The sequence below is a fragment of the Sinohyriopsis cumingii genome, chromosome 17 (genome assembly GCF_028554795.1).
Source record: "Sinohyriopsis cumingii isolate HCF-2022 chromosome 17, ASM2855479v2, whole genome shotgun sequence".
Classification (NCBI taxonomy): domain Eukaryota; kingdom Metazoa; phylum Mollusca; class Bivalvia; order Unionida; family Unionidae; genus Sinohyriopsis; species Sinohyriopsis cumingii.
The window spans coordinates 17,179,896-17,194,873 of NC_142977.1; the positions used below are offsets into that span (position 1 = coordinate 17,179,896).

The 14,978-nt window shown below is 34.8% G+C and overlaps 1 protein-coding gene across 1 annotated transcript; it reads right to left on the reverse strand.

The window, feature by feature from the left end:
* Positions 1–2,603: 2,603 nt before the first annotated feature.
* Positions 2,604–10,551, reverse strand: LOC149777828 (uncharacterized). Its single transcript, XM_089938267.1, has 2 exons — positions 10,413–10,551; positions 2,604–7,826 (listed from the first exon to the last, which is right to left on the reverse strand). The coding sequence occupies exon 2, from the start codon at positions 7,816–7,818 to the stop codon at positions 5,521–5,523; it is 2,298 nt and encodes a 765-aa protein (XP_089794393.1). The 5' UTR covers positions 7,819–7,826; positions 10,413–10,551; the 3' UTR covers positions 2,604–5,520.
* Positions 10,552–14,978: the final 4,427 nt, after the last annotated feature.

A 14,978-nucleotide genomic window follows, 5' to 3' on the forward strand; every position in this document is an offset into this window, starting at 1 on the left:
TTCACTCTCTAACTGAGCACAACGATGGAAGAAACTAGCCAAATCGAACTTTTCGTCAGAGCTTTGCGAGGGGTCATTAGAAAATTCTCTTCAGACCAGCCGACGGACTACTCTCCTTCTTTTCGAGATAAAAGTCAAGATACTTGCTATATCTGTTAGAAGAAAGGGCATTGGTCTTCAGAGTGTCCAGACCGTCAAAAAAGAAAAAAAAGGGCTAAAAAAGTCAAGATACCTGTTATTATTGTCAAGAAAAAGGACATTGGTCTCCAGATTGCCCAAAAAAGAAACAAGAGGAGTCAGAAGAAAAGAGGAATTCTTCAGAAGAAGAGAGGGATTCTTCAGAGTAAGAAAAGGAAGAAAGAAGACAATTATATTTACAAGAGGCAAAGAAAAAGAAACAGGAGAAGAAAAGAAGAAGGGAAGAAAGTGAGGAGAAAGAAGAGGAAAAGACGGTGAAGAAATTTAAAAAACAGAGAGAGTAAACAAGGAGACAGAAGAAGTCAATGAACTTTTTAAAGTGTTCTGTTGTGAATTGTGAATTGGATTGTAATTATGGATAAAAGAATAAATTAATCATATAAGGTAAGTGTCTTTGAGTTTTGATTTTAAAATAAGAACGTACACTCACGCACTCATACACAGACACGTACTATAGGTGTAAAATGGTTTTTTTTTTTTTTTTTTTTTTTTTTTTTTGAGTTATTGGCAATTGAAATTGTGTCTCTTTTCGAGAAATGTGGGTGGCCCTGAAAAGGGCCTTTTTTGGTGTAGGGGTGAGTTTAAGCAATCAACTTTAACTGTCTTGAACCTTTGCCACGGCCAAGGCCTTCTTCTGGACTGCGTAATGTTGATGATGATGATGATTGGGTTGAAATCACTAAGGGTGGTACGGTAGGCTTAGTCACAGGGTTGACGTGTTTAGCTCGGGAAGGTCGTATTCTCTTCGGTCGTAATAAAGAAGTCTGATACATTTGTTTCAGACTTCTTAACTCCGCTAAAATGTCCAACAGTACCGTGACCGTTTGATTTTCACCCTCTTGTTTCTTTGCTGATACTTCTTGTTGTTGTTGTTGTTTTTTTCTTACCTCTTCTTCTTGCTGCTGCTGCTGTAGGAGAAAAGCTTGTTCCGCTTCCTTTTGTCGTTGTATAAATTTCTCCAATTCTTATTTCTGTCTCCGTCTAAAATTCTCCACTTGCTGTAATGAAGAAGGTAACGAAGGTTTCGGAACAAATTCTTGCGAGGTAAGAAAATCCACAAAATCCCAATTCTCCTCTTCTGAAAGTAAGTCCGGGTTCCCTTGGGCGGTCTCCACTGCTGGTGCACCCCAATGGATCGTTTTCTGAGTTTCCGTCATGTTGAATCACTGTCGCATAGATTGACTGCACACAGGCGCTAGCGAATCTATATAGACCACGTGACGTCACAGACTGCTCTCTTCGGATTGGATGCGGGCTGACTGAATTTTGTAACGCGTGTTCGGATTGGTGAATGAACTCAATCCGTTTCAATCCTTCCTCTACCTATAAATAAGCGCAGTTCACTGCATTGATTCACCTGTTCTCGTCGCCTCACGATGTGGACCACAGTCGAATCATCCACCCTTGTGTCTTCAATGATGTTTAGGACGGACATGCTCATGTATGTCAGGTCCAAGTGGACTGTTGTTGATAGGACAGATACTAGTCTATGGATGAGAAGAGTTTACATAGAAAGACAAGGATGTCTCAAGAGGGTACTTGTGTATGGACCTGCAGTTAGAAGGAGTTTAAGAAGAAGAAGAAGATGTGACAGATGCCATCTATGTTAATATTAACATAAACCCAAAGGCCCTTTTCAGGGCCACCCACATTTCTCGAAAAGAGAATGACTTTCAATTGCCTACCCCTTTTTTAAATTTTTTTTAAAAAAAAAATCCCATGTTCAATTTCCCTTGACGCTATACAGTCCCACCCTGTTTAAAATCCTTTGACGCTATACAGTCCCTATTCCCATGTTCAATTCCTCTTGAGGCTATATCGTCCCACGATTTTTCTCCATGTTCAATTCCCTTGAGGCTATATCGTCCCACGATTTTTCTCCATGTTAAATTCCCTTGAGGCTATATGTTCCCACGATTTTCTCTCCATGTTAAATTTCCCTTGAGGCTATATGTTCCCGGGGGGGGGGGGGGTCTGTAATGCTAATTCCCATTGAGGCTATACTATCCTTATTTACTACTAATGAGTATTGACGGAGTGTGTGTGTGTGTGTGAACTCTTGCATGTAGTTTTGTTACTACGGCATGAGGAAGAAACTGAGACATAGAGGGACGCAGAGCCCGAGACAGAGAGAGAAAGAGAGAGAGAAACATATGCTATTGTGCAACACCTTTAATACATTACCAGCACGAATTATTTTCTACTTACAGTAGGTATTTAATTAAGCATTAAGATGTGGACACACACACACACACACACACATACACACACACACACACACACACACACATATATATATATATATATATATATATATATATATATATATATATATATATATATATATATATATATATATATATATATATATTGATAACGACTTGCGGAAATATCACTAAGAAAAATATACATTTGGCGAAGTGAACTAAATATGGTTAACAACCTTTTGCATGTCACCGTTATATTTAAATCACTCTGATATCAATAGCAGTTTTTCCACTAATGCACACTAATGAAAATGTATAATGCATCAGTATTGCTTACTGGCATAATTTGGCTATAACAAATCCCCACTTGAAATTTTGCGAAGCGAAACGCAACTTAAAAAAGGCCATAACACTGCTTGGTTCAGAAATAACCATCAGTACTTAATAATAAGTGAGTTTTCGCTTACGTTGGCACCATATCGGTCAAACTAGAATCCTTCCTATTTCTAAATGACATTAAAATACAAATATAAGTACTTACACATCTATTGTTTTCAAATGGATTCCTTTACTCTTATCACAGATTGTACTTATATAGGTATGAACTCTTAATACCATCTATTAGGATTAATTGAGAGAGTCCCAGGGAATTTCAGATTTTCATCCAAGATGATGATATAACTATCATAGTCAAAGTTGTTCGCAGCTGGGGTCCGATATTCGACACCAGTTTTGCCAGGCTGCATTTTCGCATCTGCTGCAAGCAAGCTTTGAAAGGACGAAGGTAATGAGCAATATAAGGCAGCCGCGAATAACCAATGATATTCGTGGCAAGCTTGCGTTTTGTGCCACACTTATTACGACAGTCTGCTAAGTGATCTAGAAGATAGACTGTATCTCTTGAACCATGGAACGAACCTCTAAATGTTTTTATTACCTTGGATTACCCATGGAACTTTAACTGTTCGTATCAAACATTGTAGAAATTGTTCATTGTGATATTCCTGTAATTTAATTATTTTACCACTAAAAAATCCTTTTTTTTCTAAGTGAATTATTACCTGCTGCAATCTTCAGTTAATTCCTTACGTAAATGTACAGAATTTTCAACTGAGAGGTTAAAATCAAGCTTAACGACTATTTATTGATCATACTGTCACCATTCAAAAGTGTACTCGCATAAATGAAAACAAATTATTTAGCCAGATAGCTGCTTATGTTTGGGCAGCACTGTATGTTTGCTTTTCTTCTCAGGCTGAGGTCAGGTGTCTGAAATATTGGTCTACAACCAACAAAAAATATATCTCCAATTGGGAATCCTTTGCTTATTTACAAATGTACAGGTTTCAGATCTCCAACATATATCGTACCACGTTCAAAGTGAATTGAAACACTTTTGTTTCTCTATTGGGTTCACAATTGCCGCGTGAATTCGTATAAGTATTTTCAAGTCTACTTGATGAATACTATGGCAGGGGAGATTACACTGGCTGTTGCATCAATCAAAACCATGGCTGGTTGTTTGCTTCTCTTTTCTTGAATGAATACTATTAAACATGATAGGCCTTCCAATATACAAAAAGTCCAATTTCCTTTCTCATATGTGGTTAGGAATAGATAAAATATGTGCAATTTCACCATGCTACCTTTCATTGTCGGCAGTGAACAAAGAATCAAAACGTGACTCTATATGACAGTTAATATAGCTTTATACAGTTAAAACTTTCCAAGGTTTTATAAAAAAAACATTTATTCAAATGAAATCCTCACCGATATATATATATCATTTGAGAGCTTCATTGTAATAACATGACTAAGAACAATTGTGTAATAACATATATAGATGCAGATGATGAATATGTTTTGTGAAATGCAATATTTGAATGTTTCTGCATTTGAATTCCAGTCGACCACCCCGACATTTACTTTCTATCATCCAATCGTTTACCATTCATCTATCTAGTAGTTCAGAATTTGTCAATTACCATCATTTGGTAATTGTTTGGAAATGTAGCATAACATGTTTTAAACAATCGTGGACTATACAAAGAAAATGTCATAATTTCTCGTTTAATACTTGATTGGATACAACAGAAGAAAATGATTACTCATAGTTTAAATATTTGTCAATGATAGGTTTTCAATGATTGTGATAAGAGAATACCAATTTACTTCAAATATTGTATATTCAATTGTGTTGTCATATTTCAATTCAACAATATGTCTACCATAGCATACGTTCGTCCTGCCTTTTATCAGCAGTCGTTTACCATTTACATTCTTTTCAGATATCAGTTCCTTAATAGTTCAAAACTGTAGAATATATATTAATAGCTTTACCATTTGATATAAAATAATAATTACTGTCTAAAATAATATTTTTTTCCTTCTAAAGTTACATTTACTATATAGTTGTTAAATATTTTTAATAACGATTAGTTATTTCCTGACTCTACATAGGGTAACCGATGATAAAAAATGAAAATAATAACCTTAAGTTCATCTCTATGCTGATTAGCAGAATAGCTCCATAGACAGGCGTGGCTGTGGTGGAGAGGAATAAGTACACAACATTTAAGAAGACAGACGTAATTAATACATAAACAACATAGTCTTGCTTAAGTTAGTGCATGTAATCAAAGGTACAGTCATTGATAAGAAATAAGATATCCTTTCTAATGTTCAAATTAACTATTGCCATTTATTGATCAGATAAATATTGTACAGACTTATTAGATAGTCAAGTGACGGTGAATCATATAGTTTATGGATTTTGTTAAATGTCGGAACAACTATGATGGATGCGTACAGTTTGTTTCACAAAGGCTATCAAATTATTGAATGAATATGAACAAGGAGGAGAATGAAAAAATAACAAAGTTAAAATAAAGGAAAGAAAGGAAAACAGACAACAAACGATTTAGCCTCTTAAAGACATTCCAGAGAGGCGAAGTGAACAGTGTGGCTTATAAAGTTTATTGTACCGCGGAATTAACCAATTAGTAATTTTTATATATAAATACAACAATAATTAAACGAATGTATTATTATTGCTATTTATAATGTAGTATTATTTAATAGCTTCCTGAAATGATTATTTGTTAAATGATTTATTTTAAAAAGTCTGTTCTACGGACTTCCAGAAGAACTCTCTAATCCATTGATGTTTTTCGTTCTTGTTCAGCTTGGAAATGAGTAGATTTTGTGGCTGATGAAACACTGGAAACTGCTGCAGCTCTGCTGGAACATTTACTTGGCCTAGACATATGGATATTATGCCAGGTCCAAATCCTTCCTGAAGATTCAAGTTCAGGGCCATACTGATGTAGTCGCTAGAAACAACCTCCTCGTTCAAAACGAAGACATTCAGGCAACTCTGTTCCATTATTGAAGCAGTTGCATTTATTTCCAACCTCTTAGGTATACTTTCCATGTTATTCAGTGAAATAGACAGTCTACACATATCTGCGAAGATCTGGTGTATAACGGAGGACTCTTTCTTTAAAGATTCCGATGACTGAATGTTGATGTCATATTCATGTCTGTCGCCAAAACTCTCAAAGTTCCTCTTGGAACAGAACTGAACTGTTCTTTTAAATCTCATTTTTACTGTCTCTTGATCAACTTCACTTGTTTTTAAAGCATTCAAGGCACCTTCTAGGTAGGCTTGAAAGTACAGTTTTCTGTTTTCACCTTCAAGCCGAGAACTTGATACTTCCATTAGATCCAATAAAAGGATGCTGTTGGAGAAATCTCTTTTCCTTAAATAATTCTCTGCTTTTGTAAACATGATTTCGCGGTCATTCGCATCTTCTTCTCTCATCTCAGATATTTCTTGATAAAAAGGCAAAACCTGACCATATTCACCCACAAACTCGTACAGATGATCACGTTCCTCTATTGTCTTTGTAGCATAGAATCCTCCTTTTTGCTTTTTCTTCATAAGCATCTCCTTGATGGATGGGAACCTTGTCTTCGATATCAAGGGTACACTTGTAGCTATGTACGCCGACTTTTGCAGTACTTCAATTATGAGATTTTTTGCAGTCTCATATAATGACCTAATGGGCCCCATATTAGATCTTCCACCTGGTTTTGTTGATGCAAGGTGAATGAGACAAAGTGCGTGCTGCTCAAGACATTTCACCTTTTGCAATGGTGCGCACTCTTTTTCTTTTGCTGCCTGTGCAAATACTTCAATTGCCTTATCATACCAACGAAGGCTTCGAAACAGAAGGCCTTTATCAAACATCGCCTGGATATTAGATGTACTGCACTCAAGAGACTTTTCCAAGTGACTCAAAATTTCAGCTGTTCTGTTATCGCATGTATAAGGTAACACTTGCTTTGGAGCGACGATGAATTGTACTGTTCGGTATTCCTCGGGTATGGCGTGTTTGTATGATTGTTCCTCTGTACTTCTTCTGCCGGTCCGTCTTGATGAGGCGATAGAACTATTCAGGACAGACCTCAACGTTATCGCCAACTGATGGTGAGCAAAGGCAGTTTTCCGAATTTCAAGGCTTCTTCTTAGTAGCATCTCAGACTTCCTGTAATCTTTCCAATATCTTGCCTGTTTGCCAAACCGTTCGAGAACATATACATCATCGTTGCAAATACTGTATGCCTTTTCAAAGAAATCTCTCTGTGTCATGTTTTTGATATTTGTCGGAAGAATGTGTTGGAGATTTAAGTCTGTATTTTTGTGATATTGCAACAACCCAATGATTTCCCCCAGCATCGCCCATCCTTTTGCTCTATATCTGTCAATATTAGCATTCTTTGCCACGTCATAAAGAACTTCTATTGCGCGATTTGCTAAGTTCTCAAAGTCTGAAAGATGTTCAAAACAAAAGATGTTATACACATTGAATTGCCTTTTCAGTAATAGTGCAAGACCAAATTTTGAGAGAAACATATTTTCCACGTCTGTCCCTTCATCTGAAATAATGTCCTGGAACAAATCAATGGAATATTTATAGAATTTGGGACCAAAACGAGAATACGTAAAAGCTTGTTCAAATTTTGCCCTGTTCACAAGGTTTCGTCTGCTTCCTAATACTTTAAGTTTATCCATTACTCCAGCAGCCCCCTTGTTTCCTTTCTTTCGGTACATCCACATCTGATTTGCAAGAGCGATAACATTTTCACTATTCCTCACTAAAACTTCCTCAGTATATTTCATTGCTTCTTCCTCTTCGCCCATTAGCCAGTGAATGAACGATAGTAAGTTATAAGCTGCTTCCCATTCAGCGTCCGTTTCAAATCCCGATTTCTTCATTTCTTGAGAGATTTTTTCTCTTAAGGACGTCAAATACTCCTTGTTCGGTTGTTGAGGAATTTTCAAGTCGAACAAAGAAGGAAAAGTGTCATTACACTTCAAAACAGTTTCATCTGTTTCAGTTGCCATCATAGAGCTCACTGAAAAAAGAGCATGCATCTCTAAGACAGTCAGTTCTGAATGCATGAAAGATAGCGTTTATTAAATGTAAAAACGGAAAATTGCCAAGGTATATAGGAGTCAAGCTGCGAAAGTCTTTGAAGCAGTAGGTCGAATTAACTATAATGATCATTGTCTTTGCGTTGAATTATTGTTTGGGTATTGTTGAATTAAGAGATACCATTAAGAGTGGGGGGATCAGAGTCAAATCACCAAGTATCCGTAATTTCAAGTCTATGAAAAACATGAGCTCAGATCATACCAGTGTCAACAGACAGTAGTATACATACATGCCAAGCATGTCGACGCCCACTCAGTAAGACAGCAGTTGATTTACCATTGAAGAAGATTTTGGACTTGTGAGGGAATACGGTTTATAGAACAAATGTCAAGCATATGCTTTATGGAGTGTAGGTAATATTAACATCTTTATTCTGTGTATTGTATCTTGTTCTTCATATTCGCGTTTATCCCGAGTCGACACAACATATCCTATATTGTGCTAATGTGCCGTTAAATCTACTGTTTGTTCGATCTTTTTCATAACTCTTGGACCTGAACTTGCAATGGCAAATCGTCGAAACACGTCCAATTAAAACACACTAACGTTACAAAGTTTTATTGTTTATTCGTCTATTGCACGATATACCTTCGTTTTGAATGTGGAGATCAGCAAAGGCGTAGTATTCACATTAAATGACCTACTAAAAACTTGTTTCGATTCTACAGTATTTGTCCCACCCACCAAAGTACTGCATATTAATGGTTCAAACATAAACGAAAGTCACTATAAAACTAATTCAGAAGATATTCCACCACGTCTGTACAAAATGTAGAAAGTGTAGATGCCGTCTTGCAAAGTGTAACTTAAAACATACAATTAGATATTTCTCCTTTTAAATGATTTCATTGTTTTCTTTGGTTTATAGACTTTCAGTACCAACATTTTATTGACTACATTTTATGTGACTTGACAATTTTAAACGTATTTGCACTTTATCACCATCTGCTTTAGTATAAGCAAGAATTACAACAACTTTCGTTCTCTGAATCGCAGAACGTTCCGACCATAATTTGTTCCCTGCACTCTTACAAACTACGCCTGACAAAAAGATTCGATAATAACAACGCCAAGAGGAGAGCTGTGCGAGAGACCATATTTTAACTCTCCTTGTCAGGCTTTTGGTTAATTAACATTTCTCTACTGATCATCAGAGGGACGTGCAAATATATCTTATCTTTCTAAAACAAAGAAACGACAATTAAAAGGTGCAGTTTAGAACGTTTGACATTGCAGAGGCGATGAACACCAAGATGTAGATGAACCGGATGTACGTAGATTTCTTACGCCTGACTAAGGATGGTGAGACACGTGACATAAGTCGTCTATCATATGCAATCGTTCATTTTGTTATGTGTAAGAAATTTTCGCGAATATAAAATTTGCTGACGTTTAAGTAAATATAACTATGTTCGAATAGATATGAGCAGCTTTATTAACACAGATGACCTTGTTAATTCAGTTAATTATGGTGGAACTGGCGTTGACATCACTGGTGATCAAATTCAATCGGTCATGATATTGATAGATATTATACCTTATATATATATATATATATATATATATATATATATATATATATATATATATATATATATATATATACATACATACATATATTTTTTATAGATATCGATGACTCGTGGTAGGCGTTCCTGACTCCAGATAGTTGCGGGTTCGAATTGAGGCCAGATCAAATCAGGTCGGTTACCGTGTTGTGCCTCTGAGTAAAGCACTTTACTCCAATTTCCTCAGCAAGATCTAACTTACCAAGTATTTGAGTGCCGTTAAGTACCAAAGACAAACGGAACATGAGACAACAATACGTCTATTTCTGGACTGAAACCAGTCTGCTAAAAATGAGAATGTTTTAAGCAAATGTTTGGCTAAAATATAGCAAAGATCCAACTTTTTGTTATAAGGTTTAAACATAATCTGTGACACAAATATATTTAACTAAATTTAAGGTTTGATTTCAGCATATTCAAATTTAAACATACCGTTTGAATATTAGGGTCACTAAAATAGTTGTTATTGTTACGATACATGTGTATATTTTGGGCCTTACAAAACAAGATGAGATTCATAGGACACACGAAATAATACTTATTTCATTTGTCAGTTGTAGGCATAAGTGAATGAAAACTGATTTCACCCATATAAAATCTCTAGCTTTCCCGAATATTATCAAGTTTCACTTTGTTTGTACTTTTCATCATAGCTCTTAATAATAATAATAATAATAATAATAACAATAAAAAAACAACAAAATGATAAAAATGTAATTACTTGGAGAGATATTAGAGGAAGTTTTATGTCGGATGCAATGCTAATAAATGGCTGTACTATTGACGATCCTATAATGGTAAGGTCGTATTTTTCATTTAGATCAAATTTAGTTAAGGTGATTGGTACAATGCGTTCAATAGTATACTTTAAGAAATATCAGATGAAAATGTAGCCTCACGTTCAATCTAAAGGCTATTGACAACAAATTAATCATTACCTTACAAACAGCCCAAAAATAGAAGGAAATGCAGTCCTTTGATGCTTCCAGTGTATTATTGTATCTCTAGTCATATGCATTGACTTCAATCGACGGGTCCACAGGTATCTGATTGTTTAAGTAAACTGGGTTATATCTACTTATATAGCTTGGCAAGTCAAATGCCTGACCCAAGGTTGCAAAGCTTCACCCGAATTATGGTCTCGCGACTGGTAATTCTATAAGTGTTATCTGTATAGAAGAAAATGCAAATATAACTCGTGGTTTGAGTCTAACGTGATATGATCCTCACTAACTGGTTGCCCATGTGACATCGCACATTGCTGAATGAATGGATAATCATGAAACTAGTTTTGCGTTATTAATTCACTTGATCCGCTTTTAATTCACTTGATCCGCTTATTTTGTGCGTAATCAAACTGATTTAAATGCAGATAAGGACCTGAATATTTCATGCTTTTCTGAAAATAACTTTCTGGAAAATATGGGTTAGGTCGAGTAATAAATGGCGCATAAAATCAACAGTTCTAGTACGTAAAACATATGTAACGCACATAAATTAAAACACGTGCGCGAAGAAATAAATCAATTTATTTGTTTCAGTTTCATAACGTACGCACTCTGCAAATTACTAATGCGCTTGGCTTATGTAAGTTGCGGACCCAAAATAAGAACTCACGAAGGCAAGTTAAAAGATCGCGTTCGAATTATCAACTTGTGCACGAAATTGGAAAATTTATATAATATTATACAAAGAACAATCCAGCTCAGTAAGACAAGGCATGACTTCTAGATCCGATACTGATTTCTCACTCGACGGTAGCAAAAGAGAGAAAGGTTATCCGATTTAAGTCCTTGATTTTCGGACTATTTTAGAAATTGATTTTTTGAAACTTAAAATATCCCGTATATGTTTGTTCTGGCTTTGTTTCTCGGTCGAGTTTAATGCTTTAATTGTACAAAAATATAATTTTCCTTGAATTAAGTATATTTTGTGTTTATTGTACATTTTATAATCTTTTACAGTAAATTAACGAATGATAACAATTTGGAGTTTTTGTTAGAATGTTTGTGCATGTGGCTTTAACACATTGCCCTCATAAACTTGATGTATGTAGCTTAAACTATGTGCCATGCTTTGATATAAAATGTGGTTGCCAATATTTAAAGCAATGTAGGCAAACGCGTAAAACCATTTAATTCAAACGGTTCATCGTAATACATCTGATTTCGGCAATGACGTTGTTAGAAATGATGGACTTTGGAATAAACTTCGAAATAGCTTTAATTTTAAAGGGCCTTTTAATAGTCTATAAGATACAAATATTTATTTTATTCCGACAAAACGTATGTCATGGAACTGTGTAAATCAAGCTGTGTTGAAGTTCCAATATATTTTAAAGAAACAAATTGATAGAAAAGATTAAGTGACTTTATGCTATTTCACTGACAGGAAGAACCTATTTTATTCACGCCAGGGTTTGAAATAACTGCTCTGTTTTAAAGATTAATTGTTTTTTATATTTAGAATAAAGACTATATAACACTCAAAGACCATTTTTGATCTGTTCTTGCAGTCACTCTCAGCTCCAAACGACCCTCGCAACTTTTATTCAAATAAACGTTTAGTCAAGATCATTCACAGAAGGTGCAATCAATTTGTAAGATATCGTAAGGGCACTATAAATGTACATGCCCTATAACTGCAGATCAGGTATCATACTAAGAACGTTTGATACGAGTCTAAGAACCATATGTTCTTATTACACCTATAGGAATGGATGTTCTTGATTCCGATAGAGCTACAAATGTATTTCAATATGGCTGGTATGCATATGCATGTATTTGCTTTCTGCCTCATTATCACACTACATTTTACCTGATATCTCGCCTTAGATTCATATATCTCTCGCTGATACTGACTTCATATGTGCTACATTAATTTATCAGTGTGTTTTTGTGTATTTTGTGGGAAGGATCTATCTAGACTGGTGGAACTCTAGTTCAATCCCTTTGCCTTGAGCAATACTGGGAATCAAATATGTTTAAACTTAACACCTCGCGTGCGGGATTTAATATAAAACTGCACCCGGGAAACAACACAATATTAATATCTATGTTGCGTAGCAACTATATTTTCAGATATACTTTATCGTGACACTTGGTTGAATATTTAATTCAGTACTGGGGACATCAGGCACAAATGAAATCAATAAATATATATAGAATCAACAACTTTATTTTTCTTGTTTGATTTTGATAGTACGTTTAGGTGGATAGCTTATTACATTGATGCTGCTAAAACCGTACAGGTAGAACAACTCCTGTTCCTAATGTAGAGTACTACTTTGCAACTCTTTTACGTCACATAGTGACAGGTTTATCTGAAAAGTGCTGTCAAATTATTCTTAATAATACTTCAGTATTTTTTTGAAATAAAGTTAAAATACGGCTACAAATATATAAACCTCACAATGAACTTCTACTCCCACAGTTATGTAACTAATCCAGGATAATATATTATATTCGGGTACCAATCTTGCTTTCGTTACTTTGGATTTATTTTGTTACCTTGAACATCACTTTTCAGCACTTTTTTAACTGTATTAAATACCTAGGAACTTACAGCTAAGTGTCTTTCTCAAGGGCCAAAAGAGGCAGCTATATCGGAGCAAATTGGGTGGGTACCACACTCACTAAACTTCGATTAAGAGTCCGTCTCTCCATCAACTTATCTACGGCAACTTCCTCCTGGTGTTGATTCTTGATAAAATGTATTGAAATATACATATAAATCAAAATAAAATGAACAGGATATATTTGTAAAAATTCGTATACGCCACTCGTGGTGAAAAAAATATTAGCTGCTGATCAAAAGAGCACGCTGTGCACAAAAAGTACGCCCGGATAACGTGGGACAGGGTAGATTATATAAATGCAGTCCTGTCTGGTTATCAACACTTTATCATCTCCTTTGCCGAGATAACAAGTACCAGGACATCATGAGGTACAAACTCCTGCTGACGCCGATGATATCAGTACTGTCTGGGCTATCGTCACTGTATCATATCATCTGTTGAATTAGCTAGCACACGGAAGTTATAAAGCACAAATCGGGTAGTTAGAGATTATATGGTCATAGATTCAAATGAAATCCTCACCGGTTACATATATGTATCATTTGAGAACTTTATTGTGATAACATGTATAAGAGCAATTTGTGTAATAACAGATATAGATCAGATCATGAATATGTTTTGTAAAATGCAGTATTTGAATGTTTCTGCATTTGCATTCCAGTCGACCATCCCGACCTTTACTTTTTATTATCCAATCGTTTACCATTCATCTATCTAGTAGTTCAGAATTTGTCAATTACGATCATTTGGTAATTGCTTGGAAATGTAGTATAAAATGTTTTAAATAATCGTGGACTATACAAAGAAAATGTCATAATTTCTCGTTTAATACTTGATTTGGATACAACAAAAGAAAATGATTACTCATAGCTTAAATATTTGTCAAGCATATGTTTTCAATGATTGTGATAAGAGAATACAAATTTACTTAAACTTTTTATTCAATTGTGTTGTCACATTCCATTTTAATAAAATGTCTAAATAGACATCGTTCGTCCAGCATTTTCCCAGCATTCGTTTATCAATTATATTCTATTCAGAGATCAGTTCCTTAGTAAGTCAAGGCTGTAGAATAAATATTAGTGACTTTACCATTTGATATAAAATAATAATTACCGTTTAAAAATAGTTTTTTTTCTTCCTAAAGTTACATTTACTATAATTGTTAAATATTTATTAATAACGATTATTTATTTCCTAACTCTACATAGGGTAGCAGATAATAAAAAATGAAAATAATAACATTATGTTCATATCTATGCTGATTAGTGGAAAAGCTCCATGACAGGCGTGACTGGTGGAGAAGAGTAAGTACACAGCATATAAGAAGACAGACCTAAGAAATACGTAAATAACATAGTCTTGCTTAAGTTTGGGCATGTAATAGTGTAATTAAAGGAACAGTCATTGATAAGAAATACGTAAATAATATAGTCTTGCTTAAGTTTGTGCATGCATTAGTGTAATTAAAGGAACAATCATTGATAAGAAATACGATATCCTTTCCTATGTTCAAATTTATTATTACCACTTATTAATCAGATAAATATAGTACAGAATTTTTGAGATATTCAAGTGAAGGTGAATCACATAGTTTATGGATTTTGTTAAATGTCGGGACAACTATGATGGATGCGTACATTTTATTTCACAAAGGCTATCGAATTATTGAATGGATATGAATAAGGACGAGAAAGAAAAATGTAACAAAGTTAACATTAAACAAACAACGGAAAACAGACAACACACGATTCAGCTTCCTAAAGGCTTTCCAGAGAGGCGAAGTAAACAATGTGTGTTATAAAGTTTATTGTACCGCCCCATTGACCAAAAGAATGATGTTTTTCTGTGTAAATACAACAATAATTAAACAAATGTATTATTATTGTTCTTTATAATGTAGCAACACTATTTCGATCTCATCTAC

Bases quoted from the DNA above. Each gene is read 5' to 3' on its own strand.
- LOC149777828 (XM_089938267.1), bottom strand. From the start codon at position 7,818: ATGATGGCAACTGAAACAGATGAAACTGTTTTGAAGTGTAATGACACT.